The sequence below is a fragment of the Ovis aries genome, chromosome 16, assembly GCF_016772045.2.
Source record: "Ovis aries strain OAR_USU_Benz2616 breed Rambouillet chromosome 16, ARS-UI_Ramb_v3.0, whole genome shotgun sequence".
Taxonomy (NCBI): domain Eukaryota; kingdom Metazoa; phylum Chordata; class Mammalia; order Artiodactyla; family Bovidae; genus Ovis; species Ovis aries.
The window spans coordinates 59,000,662-59,013,889 of record NC_056069.1 but is presented as its reverse complement, the minus strand read 5'-3'; the positions used below and the strand labels follow the sequence as shown (position 1 = coordinate 59,013,889).

At 49.8% G+C, this 13,228-nt stretch overlaps 2 protein-coding genes across 4 annotated transcripts in view; both read left to right on the top strand.

Moving 5' to 3' along the window:
* TRIO (trio Rho guanine nucleotide exchange factor) overlaps positions 1 to 13,228 on the top strand; it is a 355,580-nt gene that overhangs the window by 145,584 nt on the left and 196,768 nt on the right. For all 3 annotated transcript variants that reach the window (XM_060400268.1, XM_060400269.1, XM_042233930.2), the window contains exons 6-7: positions 1,752 to 1,874; positions 6,013 to 6,204. In XM_060400268.1, coding sequence (XP_060256251.1) covers positions 1,752 to 1,874; positions 6,013 to 6,204 — 315 coding nt within the window. The remainder of the gene's footprint in view (positions 1 to 1,751; positions 1,875 to 6,012; positions 6,205 to 13,228) is intronic.
* Positions 6,213 to 12,509, top strand: LOC132657919 (keratin-associated protein 16-1-like). The gene is made up of 2 exons (XM_060400270.1): positions 6,213 to 7,007; positions 7,123 to 12,509. Exons 1-2 carry the CDS (start codon positions 6,653 to 6,655, stop codon positions 7,701 to 7,703), a joined length of 936 nt encoding a protein of 311 aa, XP_060256253.1. The 5' UTR covers positions 6,213 to 6,652; the 3' UTR covers positions 7,704 to 12,509.

The following is a 13,228-nucleotide window of genomic DNA, read 5'->3' as shown; positions in this document are numbered from 1 at the left end:
CGGGGAAAAAGGGCTGGGGGGAGGCGAGCCACTCGTGGCCTCGGTCCGAGAGCAGCGGTGTCAGTTCGGAGATCTCCCCTCAGTCTGCTTCCCAGCGTTTTTCATTGTGCATGAGGGGCTCTTCTAGAAACTTAAAGTGGCTAATTACTGATGGGTTTGGTTTAGGATGTCTGTAAGATAGACGCGAATATATTCAATTAAAAGAGTGAAAACTTTATAGAATATATTATTGAAAGCAGTAATTATGCATGTATTTTTGTAATACTTGCTCTTCCACCCAGAAAAGCCAGTGAGAAAACACCCTTCAGATCTGTTATTGAATTTGTTTTCACAATAAAAGGTGAATAATGAATTAAGAATAATAACTTCTGGGAAATAACAGGCAATAATTACTTACGGTTTCCTGTCAAACCAGCAGGTCAGAGTGAGCTCTTGAATGTCCTAGCAGCGTGAAAACAGGACACTTACTTAGAGGAAAGGGTTGCAAGCTGTGAATGTGGGTGAATTGATGTGTGTTAATCTGAGCTCACTGAATCCTTTTCAAGGACAGGAAAATATTTTATAAAGTTAAGAAAGCCTATTGAAGTCTTTGATGTAAAGGGATCCTTTGACAGGTGGCAGTCCAGCACTATTTTCCCATACTATTATTTGGAAAGCTTCTAAGCTCTGTTTGTTTAAGGTGACCCGTGAATAGCACGGGGGCTGGGGTGTTGACACTCACACAGTTGCAGACCCACAAACCGTGCTCTCTGCCTCTAAAACAAAGGAGCTGCTAAATGACTCACCCAGGGATGAGAGGCTGAAACAGTTTGGTAGAATCAAGGCTCCAGCCTCAGTTCTTTTGATTCCATATATTATGATGTCTAGTTGAACACAACTTTTTGCCGCACTTAAAGATGTGTAAAATGAAAATACAGGTTCTTCATTTATTGAAAAGTATAGACACTCCATTTACTTCATTTATCTGCATGTAATTAGACCCGTGCAGTTCAAACCCGGGTTGTTCAAGGGTTAGCTGTAGTGCCTTGTCAGAGATGCTAGAAACCTTCCTTTCAGTTACTCAACAAGCAAGTGACTGCCCCTAGGTTCCGGTTCACATCACAGAAGCAGTGTTAATTGACAATCATTTCTTTTCCCTTAAATGTTTTCCTGGGAACAATATAATTAACATCATTTTCCAGGTAGCATCTCTGTTGAATCTTAAGAGGGGTGTCATTGTTAAAGTTTTCCCGATTTCTTTTTATTTTCACAGTAAATTTTATAGTTTGCACAGGGTTTTTCTTTTTTTTTTTTTAATTCTTTTTGCATTAAAGAGCATAATCTCTTAGTCATCGAAATTGCCGTCAGTAATCTGTGGGCAGAGCAACACCCCTCCAGAGACCTGTAAGTTTGTAATTTCACCTAACGGGTCTTTAATTGAAGAGCAGTGTGGCTAATTATGTGGTTCAGTATAGCAGAGAGTCAGAAGATTGGAGTTTTAATCAGCCTGGGGGATCTGAATGACCTCTCCTTACATATTTACTTCTTAATTCCTCATCTGTCTAAGGAGCACCCTAGGTAAGATTGTCTTGGCAGCTCCTGCAAGTTCAGAACTGTGACTTGGTAGCTGTCTAGCGTCTTCTGGGCCCCAGCGCCGCAGGGGTTCTTGGCAGAAGGACACCACCCTTCCTTGGTTTGGTCTGGTTCCTGGGCCTGTGTCAGGCCTCTCTTTCTCGGGAGTGATCCCAGGCTGTCTTTTCTCATCCCGGTAGATGTTTGACTGGATCACACACAACAAGGGCCTGTTTCTGAACAGCTACACCGAGATTGGGACCAGCCACCCTCACGCCATGGAGCTCCAGACCCAGCACAACCACTTTGCCATGAACTGCATGGTAAGGCACTGGGGCGCAGGGGTGTCCTGCCGCTGAGCGAACTGTGGCAGACGGAGGAGGGTATTTACACGGCTCCTTCCCAGCACGTTGCCCAGAGCTCGTGTAGGGCCTTCTGACAATCCGATGTAGCAGCTGACCTCCAGTGTGGGAGAGTCTCTGTGGTAGCAGTGTGTAGGTAGCTTGTTTTTAAGTTTGTAAGCAAACAGAAGTGAAAACAAGCAAGCCAACCAACCAGTGAAACTTGAACCAGTTCAGTTGGCCGGCCCACAGGCATGGTTTTGATGCTGGCTTCTGAACTGTCCCTCTCAGGAGCCCACGGGGCTCTTTTCAGAGGCTGAGTCGCATGAACCAGCCAGCCCTTCGTGATGAAGACGTAAGCCAGCCTGCTGCCATTCTCAGGGGCATCTTCCAGTTCTTCTAAAACGTGAGCCTTCCTCCCAAGTTGAGTGGAGGGCCGGCGGTCTGACATCAGTCTTTCCCGCAGTCCTGTGGCTCTCTGGATGTCCTTGGCCTGTTGTGGATACAACTGGGGTTGCTGCAAGATTGCAGTGCAAAATCGCCCAAAAGAACCCAACAGTGAATTTTAAATAACAGTCTTAGTATAGTTTTGGAATTAATGTAACAAAAATAAAGCTATACGTTGTTCTGTAGGACATAGGGTTCCTTTTGTAGAGAGTTACTCTAGGAATTTTCACTTTAGAGACAGTTTTGGTGTGGACTTTGCGCCAGACCTGTGGAAGTTAGCTAGCCCTCTTTGCCTGGTAATGTGTTGTCTAAAGAGCATTGAAACGATACAAAGAGGGGGTCGTTATTTAAATTAGTTCAGTAAGAGGCCATTTCATTAGAGTTCAGTCCACAAAGTGCTTCACTTTGGGTAGTTTCAGAAAAAATGTTCAGCAATTAAAATTTTTGTAATAAGCACTATCCCAGAAGTCTGATACTGTTCTTGAGTTTGAGGTAAGATAATTTGGGGGTTAAAGATTTAGCCTGGGTGTAGATGAGGAGAATGAAATGTGGGCCTTTATGGGAAGCATCTTAGAAAACTTTTTTTTTTCTCTCCTAACAATTTCCTGTCAATTTTTCAAAATATTCAGAAGCTTCCAACTAATGGTGAAAGACACATTCAGCCCACCACTATCACATACTTTAAAAACTAGAAGTACTGAAATATCTTTTATAAAAACTAGAAAGGAGCAGAAAGGGTCCTCTCCCTCCCTCAGTGTTGCTAGTGATTAGGAATCAGCAGACGATGAAGAAGCTGGGCATGTGGGTTAGGAATGTAGAGGTTTTTAATTCTGAGTTCTGTTTACTGTGCCACCTTGGGCAGCCTGATTAATCTCTTTGAGCCTCAGTTTCCTAATCTCTAAAGTGGGGATAATTTCTACCTAACATGGTGTTGCATTATTTTACTTACGATGTTCGTGTAAGTTACCAAGCAGAATTTATCAGGTAAGTACTGCGTAAATGGTAGTTGCTACCACTGGTGTTATCACCTCATTAAAAATACTGTCAGTAATTTTAGTATATTATGGTAAGTAAGAAACTCTTAAAAGTATGGGTAATACCTCTTCTTTAGGTTTAAATATGTTTTCTATTTTTGTATGATGCACTTCCGTCACTCCTCTAAGTAAAACTTTTAATTTAAAAAGACTATAGTCACTTGTGCACTGCAGGGTAACAACTGTTGGGGGCGCTTTGCAGGCCTCTCAGCTCCTAGTTCTCAACACCTCCGTGAGTCCCTCATGTGTCTGGGACATTTACTTAGGCAGGAGAGGGGCCTGTTAACCTTCAGCCCTTTCTTGTGCTGTCTAGTGTGTTTTAAACATATTTGATAAAATAGAAGTACTAGATGTCGGGGAGCAAAGTCGACTTTCAGTTAAGTTCAGTTTAGTTGCTTAGTCGTGTCCGACTCCTTGCGACCCCACGAACCGCAGCACACCAGGCCTCCCTGTCCATCACCATCTCCTGGAGTTCACTCAAACTCAGGTCCATCAAGTTGGTGATGCCATCCAGCCATCTCATCCTCTGTCGTCCCCTTCTCCTCCAGCCCCCAAGCCCTCCCAGCATCAGAGTCTTTTCCAGTGAGTCAGCTCTTCGCATGAGGTGGCCAAAGTACTGGAGATTCAGCTTTAGCATCATTCCTTCCAAAGTAATCCCAGGGCTGATCTCCTTTAGAATGGACTGGTTGGATCTCCTTGCAGTCCAAGGGACTCTCAAGAGTCTTCTCCAACACCGCAGTTCAAAGTCATCAATTCTTCGGCGCTCAGCTTTCTTCACAGTCCAACTCTCATATCCATACAGAAAGTATTTTAAGGGACAGCAGTGAGGTGGTGCCCATTCTCCCATCACAGGGGTTTTAGAGGCTCTGATGGTAGGAATCTGAGTGGAGCCACAGCTAACGTGGGGAATTGTACACTGCCGTGTCTGTGCACGCTCGTCTGGGCTGTGTGCCACGTGGCTCCTTCATCCTGCCGCAGTGATAGAGGCATGGCCCAGGCATGATTCAGACAGTGGTCCTCTGTATGTGGAGCGCAGGCAGTTTGAGGGGATGGAAGCCATGCAGGCCCTGAAACAGATGGAGGTGGGTGCAGCCCCCTCTGTGGGCCCCCTGCTGGAGCCATCTGGGTGGACAGCTTGTCCCCAGATCCTGACAAGGGCACCTGCTGATGCTCTTTCGAACAGATCTTTGGGGTAGATTTTCCTCTTTAAGGATCCAGAGAAAGCAAAACTTGGTGAGTCTGGTCAGTGTGTCCAGTGGGAGAGAACGTGTATGAGAAGGAGAGGCGTTGCTCCTTAGAGGACAGTCTTTGGGGCACTAATGCCACACGAGGCCGTGAGGCCAGTTCCCCTCGGATGGTGTCCTTGACTGCCCATCAGAGCCTCACAGATGCCCCCGCTGCCTGCCGGGCGAGCCCCACACCCGGATGTGGGAGCTGGTTCCAGCCCGCAGCCCAGAAAAGTGCCTCAGCGCCTGGAATCTGCTGCTCTGTAAACCCAGATGAAGGCGACTCCGTTTAGCTGAGGCTGCGATCAGGAGTGGATGAAGGCAATGAGTCAGTGAAGGCACAGAGAACGCCAGGCGCGTCCTGTTGGGCACTTCCCTGGGTCACTGCGCACGGGGTGACAGTGACGAGGCTGGTGCAGGGGTCGGAGGGCGAGGCAGCGGGAGATGGTCCGAGGACCATGTGGGCAGGAGGGGCGGGAGGAAGGGTGTGCGGGAGTTCAGGCAGGTTGGGTAACTCAGTTTGATTTAGGGTGAAGGTGACGGGAGCCAAAGGCGAGGCTGCGATTTGGGGAGACCCAGTGCACGGTGCAGTGTTGGGATACATCACAAAAGTCTTAGTAATAATAAATATATATGAAGAGCAGCAACAACCGAGGCTTCACTGAAAGTGCGCATTCCGCACCCTGCCTTTGCTTTAAGGATCATGTGATCCTTAAAGAAGATGGAAGGCAGAAATGGAAATACCATATGAGAACTTCTTTTGCAAGAAAAATGCCCTTTTTAAAAAAAAAGAAAAAAAGAGCTTTGTACCCTTATTTTTGCCACAAGCTACTGGACTCGAAGAGAGAGATTTCAACACAGCAGAAAAGCTCATTTGAAGTTGGAACAGAGCATTGCTCTGTCGGTGCCGCGATTCCCGTTCCCCGGGGAACGCGGATGCGTTTGCAGGTTTCCTCTTGGCACCAGCAAGCTAACTTGGGCTTGTGTGGAAGGGAGGGCTTGTTTCCACACAGAGTAGCCTCTGGTTGCCACGTACAGAGTCTGTCATTTCTGGGTCCTCGTGACAGACTGCGGCAGTGGCTCCCGCAGTTCTGGGTGACAGCTTGCCGTCTGGACCCTTCTCAGTACGGGAGGCCAGGGCGTGGGTCAGAGGGCGCTGTGTGCATCGCTTCTGTGCCCCTCCCAGCTGGTTCACCCATAATTCTGCAGTTTTAAAAATAGAAGCTAAAATCAAGGCTTAGGGTTTATGGAAATCCAGATAGCAGCACACGTCCTTTTATCCACCTGCTGATCCTGCTATTAAAATGTGACTTTTAAGTTCATAGGTGGCTTCAGATAGCACGTTCTGCATCTGTCAGAGCGGTACCTCATGCACCCCACCCTGACCAGCACCCCCTTCTCGCCCCTCCGCAGAACGTGTACGTGAACATCAACCGCATCATGTCGGTGGCCAACCGCCTGGTGGAGTCGGGCCACTACGCCTCCCAGCAGATCAAGCAGATCGCCAACCAGCTGGAGCAGGAGTGGAAGGCCTTTGCGGCCGCCCTGGACGAGCGCAGCACCTTGCTGGACATGTCGTCCGTCTTCCACCAGAAGGCTGAGAAGGTCAGTGCCTGGGAGCTCGGCCCCTGCTCACCTCCCCCAGCCCCCTGCGTCCCCACAGCAGAGCCTTGGAGGCCACCAGGGCGCTGAAGCCACCCCACGGCGCCATCACGCCCGTACCTCACCCCTGCTGCAGACCCGGGGTGCTTCTGCACCTCCTTGTTTGCAAACGCCTCCTTGTTTGTAAAGTGGACGTAAAAGTATGGACTTGAGGGGCTGTCTTATGGTGTAGATGAGGTTCACATTGGGGGCCTTGCACACGGCCTGTTGCCCACCTGGGACTCGTGAGTGACAGCGGTTGTTCTTTATCACCTTCTTTCTGTCCCTCTTCCTGTCCTTTTCCTCCTTGAGAATTCCAGTTAGGAGACTTAGGCAGCAAGTAACAGACCGCCAACTCTCAGGTTTAGGCACCAGGGGTCTGCTTTTCTCACAACCCAGGGCATCATGGCCCATGTATCAGGGTGGGTGGGCTCCTGACTGGGCCTGGCCATTGCCCAAGAAGATGGGTCTTGCCACAACTCCGGGCACTGTCCCCCCTGCTGTTGCACCCTACGTGTGCAGGTTGTGGTGTCGTCCCCAGTCGCCCCGGCCCCTCTGCCGTTGTGCCCCATGCTTGCAGGCTGCGGTGTGGTCCCCGGTCACCCCAGCGCTGGACCCTCTGCTGTCGCACCCTACACGTGCAGGCTGCGGTGTCGTCCCCAGTCGCCCCAGCCCAGCTGCTGTCGCGCCCCACGCATGCAGGTTGCAGTGTCGTCCCCGGTCGCCCCGGCTCTGGCACCTCTGCCGTCGCGCCCCATGCGTGCAGGGTACGGTGTCGTCCCCGGTCGCCCCGGCCCCTCTGCCGTCGTGCCCCACGCGTGCAGGCTGCGGTGTCATCCCCGGTCACCCCGGCCCCTCTGCCATTGCGCCCCATGCGTGCAGGGTGTGGTGTGGTCCCCAGTTGCCCCGGCCCCTCTGCCGTCGCGCCCCACGCGTGCAGGCTGCGGTGTGGTCCCTGGTCGCCCCGGCCCATCTGCTGTCGCGACCCATGCGTGCAGGGTGCAGTGTCGTCCCCGGTCGCCCCAGCCCCTCTGCCTTCGTGCCCCACACGTGCAGGCTGCAGTGTGGTCCCCGGTCGCCCCGGCGCTGGCCCCTCTGCCGTCGCACCCCACACGTGCAGGCTGCGGTGTGGTCCCCGGTTGCCCCGGCGCTGGCCCCTCTGCAGTCGCGCCCCACGCGTGCAGGCTGCAGTGTCATCTCCGGTTGCTGTCTCAGGGCAGCAGTGTTCACGGGAGTTCCTTCTGGCCCAGCCCACTTCCCTGGTCCCCCGAGCCTGGAGAGGGCTGCTGGCCCTCAACCGGGCCGCAGGCCTGGGTTCTCAGCCTCCTTGCAGGGCCACGCTGTACCAGCCTGGGCCATGGTGGAGAAATGGCTTTGGGGTACGGTTTTCAGTGTCCCCCACAATTGTCAAGTTACTTGTATGGATTCAGACCTCATGCGGGCTTCACCTGCCAATGTGCTGATCACAGTACCTTGTCTCAGAGTTAACATGTGAAGTGTGCTCCCAACACTCCCCACACACCCGCCGATGGGCATGCCTGCCTCACCGAACACACTTGGAGGGCAGCGAAAGAGAGGGAGTTGCTGTGAGTCAGATGCTCATGGTGGAAGCCTGGGTGGTGAGCCTGTTTCCCTAGACGTGTGGGAGGAAACTCAGGAACCTCTAGCCACTAGCAAGACGTGGGGAGGGGACAGGTGGTTGCCTTAGTTTGAAGGAAGAATACCGATAGAGCTTTCTCAGGGATAGTTATTTTGGGGGAAAAAACTTACATTCACAGGGATTTGCACTGATGCTGCTAAAAAGGAGATAGTGTCCTTTCATCTAGAAACAGCCTTGCTGGGTGGGTACAAGCCCCAGCTTGCCCGGCATCTCGGAGGAGTGGCTGGAATGTCACCCAAGGTGCTAATTAGGAGTGATCTCAACTCTGGGAACCTTGAAAGTGTGAAGCAGGAGGGGAAACGAACAGGAGTGCAAGGTGACAGAATTATAGCCTCGTGTGGAAGCTGTGAGTCGGGACCAGCGGGTTTCAGTGTCGGGTTTTCCTGCTAAGTTTATGCAAGAGGTAGTTTTGTGATAAAGGAGACACAAAGCCCCCACACAGGAGCAGTTTGAGTTAAAGTAATAGGAGCCCCTTCAGCTGAACACAGCACTGTCTCCGCTTCTGTGTAGCCACCTCTGGTGCCGTCACGGTCAAGGTCGTGGCGTGTCATTCATTGAACATTCCTGTGCTCAGGAGAAGAGCTGTGTCGCCCCCGCCCACATGCCGTCTGGGATGGTAGCACGGTGTGGGGTGCAGTCACCCCCTGAGCTGTGTGGAGGTGTGTGCATTGCTTGTGGGCCCCTAAAAAGGCCCACCAGGACGATGTGAATAAATCTGAAACATGGCAAGCTGGCTGGGGGACTCTTGGATGGTCTGAAGCACAAGGGAAAAATCTCTCTAACCACGGCAGGATCCGGAATTGCGGGTAACCCAGAAGATTAACTGCTGCTCTGCCCTGCCTGAAAGCAATGTAGAAATGTGGGTGCCATGAGGTATTCCCCTCCCCAGTGTTTTATTATAAAAAAATTGTTGACATGCAGTAAAGTTGAAAGAGCCTAGGGTGTTTTTATTTGGATAAAATAGTGGCTCTAATTTATGAGCTTGAAGGAAACATGGCTAGAGGAATACATTGTTGAACAGAATTTCATGGGGTGTTGCATGAGCTCTAATGGTACTTGCGGGCTCCATCACTTCAGTGGCCAGAGAAGACGCCCCATAGGACCTTGGGGACAAAGTGGGCCCTTGAGAAAGGCTGGCATCTCTGATGGGCCCTGACTGAGGCCGTGCAGCTGCACCCAGCAACCAAAATGTGCAGATGGGACCCTAGGCTTTTAGGGTCCCGAACATTTAGGCTTCCGAAATGTTTCCTTCCCTCAAGTGCAGGTGCAGTGGTAAGGTCTGTCTTCCCCTTCACTGAGATTCAGGAGCGCAGAAGGTGGCATCACCGAGTGGTTTCCCTCTTCCCAGGAGAGAGTCTCCAAATAGGTCGCCTGTATTCCCTTTTTTAAAATTCTCTGCCTACTAGCTACGCTTAAGCTGTTATCATAAACTCACCAGGGATGTACCAGAACTCGGACATCATAGATGGCTTTCTATAGCCACCCCTTTGACCCTCCTCTGGAGCTCTCACTAAGGCTTTAAATCCGATTGGGGTGACGTAGGGCTCAACTCTGGGCCTGCAGTTGACAGTGTGGCTGAAGGAAGCCACCTTCGGGGAGGGACGGCAGCTCATCCTTGTGGGGGAGGGCGTGTGCGTCGCACCCCACCTGCTCGTGTCTCTGTGGGTGTTCTCGTGTTGGTATTCGCGTGTGGCTTTATGCACATAAATCTTGAGGTTACAGCCGGATGAGAATGATGTGAGACTGTGCCTTCCAGCGCTGTCTTGGCTTATCCTCTCCCGCCCTCATCTCCTGTGAGGTGTGAACAAGGTCAGAGTATTCGTTTACAGAACTGGAGACACGGCCGAATGGCTAGTGGTTTGACTGGGAGACAATGTTTAGGGCTCTGCTTTTTGGGGTCATATGTTATATCCCTTTATATTAAGGAGCTTCATAGCAAAGCTGTTAGAATTACCTTGTTATAAATCAAAGAATTAAAGCAACTTGATTTTACGACAACTTAAAATCTTCAGTTTTCCCTGTTTTTTTAGAAAAATGACTAGAGTACTGTCCAGTGTGGTAACCAGTGATCGCCTTTGGCTGTTTTTAGCCTTCATCTGTCCTGTGATTTTGCTGGGCAGAGAAGGGACCCTATCTCTCTTCAAGGAACCAGGAGACGGGAGTGTGTTTATTCATAGTCAGGGAGTAGAAATGATGAAAGAAACAGTAGAGTAATATTTCCTAGAAATGAAAGCAGAAAATGAGGAAATTAGAAATAAGAAAGGAAACTCTGAACTTGGAATTCATACATGTGTTATATATATATATAAAATTCACTGAGCCTTAATTTTTCCAAAGAGGAGAAAGCCCCTCTCAATAAGGGCTTTAAGCATTTACATTCTAGGAAGTTCCTGTCTCTTTGTCTCCTAAATCGGGCTAACCACCTATGTTCAGCTGATGCTGTATCAGGTGCTCCTGGTGGGCGTGAAATTGACTAGGCTGGACGCTCTCAGCAAACTGGAAGTTCCCACTCTCAGCAGATGGAGGGCAGTGGCATAAATGCTTCTGAAAATAAGGCTGCTAGTTAATTATTCAGGCTCTCCTTTTAAAGCTTACGTATTAATCACTCTTCCCTTGTCTGCCTGCCTCACGTTTGCAAACCGGCTGACTCAGCCTCCTGCCATCCTCTCTGAGCAGTGCTAAAGCGACCACTCTGCTGAGCATCAGAATCCCCAGCTCTGAGGCCGGCTCCTGCTTTGAATTCAGAGGTGCCTGGAATTCCCTTGCACTCTCCTGCCTCTCCTCCACGTCTGGCCAGATGTTGTGTGTTCACTCGTGTGGTTTTCCTGTTTAGTTGCTCAGTCTTGTCCAACTCTCTGTGACCCCATGGACTGCAGCACGCCAGGCTTCTCTGTCCTTCACTATCTCCCAGAGTTTGCTCAGATTCATGTCTACTGAGTCAGTGATGCCATCCAGCCATCTCTTCCTCTGTTGTCCCCGTCTCCTCCTGCCCTCAGTCTTTTCCCAGCATTGGGGTCTTTTCCAGTGAGTTGGCCCTTTGCATCAGGTGGCCAAAGTATTGGAGCTTCAGCATCAGTCCTTCCAGTGAATATTCAGAGTTGATTTCCTTTAGGGTTGACTGGTTTGATCTCCTTGCAGGGCAGAGGAGTCTCAGGAGTCTTCTCCAGCATCACAGTTCGAGAGCATCAATTCTTTGACACTCAGGCTTTATGGTCCAGCCCTCACATCTGTACATGACTACTGGAAAAACCATAGTTTTGACTATATGGGCCTTTATGGGCAAAGTGATGACCTTTGTCAGCAAAGTTGTTTGGTTTACATTTGAGCATTGATAGCATCAGAGCCTCAGCTGGTGCTCTGATCCCACTAGAGTATAGCAGCCTTCGTCTGTTGTCTTCCGTTAGAAAGTGTTGCGCTGTGTGCTGGACGTCCTCTGTTGTTCCAAGCCCAAACTGTCTGTCAAGATAGTAGGAGGTGTGTGCGTGTGCAAGGGTGGTAGTCAGGTTTCTAAACCAACATCAGAGTCCCTCTCCCTCCCATATTCACAGGGCACATTATTGTATTAATAGGCTCTAGGAGGTTCTGTTGTGTGGGTACCTGTCGAACTTTGACACAAAAGTTGATCCTAGCGACTTTTTTCTTGGTGCTGCACCTGTTAACATCCTCCTCCTTCTTGGCTCTCCAGTGGGGATTGCTGCTCTGGTTCGGATCTCCTTTGGGTGTCGAGCTCTTCAGAAGACGTTCGGGACCTGGAGCTGGCCCTTTAAGGGTTGCCATCTTCTAAATCAAAAACAAAAACTGTGCTTGCACAAAAGTCCCATGAAACCATGGGACCATGTAAACCATGGTTTACAAAGAAACCATGGTCGGGCTTCTTTCTGTCGTTGGTTTGTTTTAACCCAGTGAACTTAGATGTACAGAGTCCTTTTTCCATGAGGTGTCTGTGTTATAAGCTGATCTGCCCTATGTTTTTGCAGGTAAATAGAATTAGTACCTCTCAAGATACTTTAAGAAACTATAAGTAAGTTAAGTAACTGCAGGCATCCATAAAACTGCTCGAAGGTTTCTCTTTACTGATAGCCTCAAAAATTGGGGTTAATTATGTTTTAGCAGTGTTTTTGACTGCTTTTAGAACACCATCCAAGAAATGCTTAGAAATACGCCTAAGTAGTCATATGTGTGTGCATGGGAATGGGGAGAGGCATAATATAACTTCATTACTCCTACTGTAGTCAGGAGGAACCATGAGGGAGAGTGATGAACACCTTCCCTGAGGCCTACCTGGGTGTAGTCATGTTTAAAGCCATGTGAAACCACGTACCTTCAGATGACACTTAATGCCTTGTGAATTGGTTTCCAGCCCTGGGATTTTCATGCAGATATTTTTCTGAACCAATACATTAATAATAAAGGGATTTTTAGAAACAATGGTTACTTAGGTGGCTTGTCTAAGTTTCTAAAAATGTCCTACGTACCCAGGAGGTTATTCTCATATGTATTTTAAGAGACTCGTAGCACATTTCTCGTCTGGCAGGTCAGTTACCGTGTTTTAAATAGTCACGCTCTGCATTCCCTGATGAGTGGAAAGACAGCGAGAAACTAGAGAAAAGAGGAGAAACCCAGGGAAATGCATTGATGTCTATTTATTTGAGTTAGTGTTAATTGAATTCACATCCTTAATTGAGCCTTCTGCTGCTTGTCTTTGACACTTACTGTGATGGATGCTGTTGGTATCTCCCTAGGAAGTTTGGCTGTGATTTCTCAGCTATTGGTGAGCCCTGGGGTGGGGCTGGCAGTGGAGAATGCTGAGGACAGGTCAGCAGCCATGGCCCAGGACTGCAGCCTGCAGGCCCTCCCCGTTTATGTGCACAGTGGGGACACCCCAAAGATTCCGCTGCCTCCCTTAGCCTTGCTTCCCTCCAGAGGGCACAGCTCTGGAGTTTCGGCCTCCTTCCCAGGGTCTCCTTTAATTCCCGTGTGTATTTACTCTTGAAAAGGTAGGCAGATGGACGCTCTGGTCTTCGTACTGTTAGGTAGATGACTTCAGGAATCTTCTGCTGCCTTTGTAATGAAAGAGGAGAGCAGGAGGGCTGGACCGCAGCTCTGGGAGTAGTCCAGCTTGCTGTGCGGCTGAGGCTGGGGGGTGCAGGTGGACCAGGTGGCCATGTCCCCCATGGCCAACAGCGCAGAGCAAATGGAAACGCGGATTCAATCGTGAAATGGGAGAGTTAACCAGGAGGCCTGAAAAACAGCCAACTCAAGGCAAAGGCGCTCCCAGGAGTGACCACAGAGCCACCCAAGGCTGTCATTTCAAATGCAGCTTCTTGG

Bases quoted from the DNA above. Each gene is read 5' to 3' on its own strand.
- LOC132657919 (XM_060400270.1), top strand. From the start codon at position 6,653: ATGTATCAGGGTGGGTGGGCTCCTGACTGGGCCTGGCCATTGCCCAAG. The intron at 7,008-7,122 runs GTACGGTGTCGT...CCATGCGTGCAG, and splicing joins TCGCGCCCCATGCGTGCAGG to GGTGTGGTGTGGTCCCCAGT.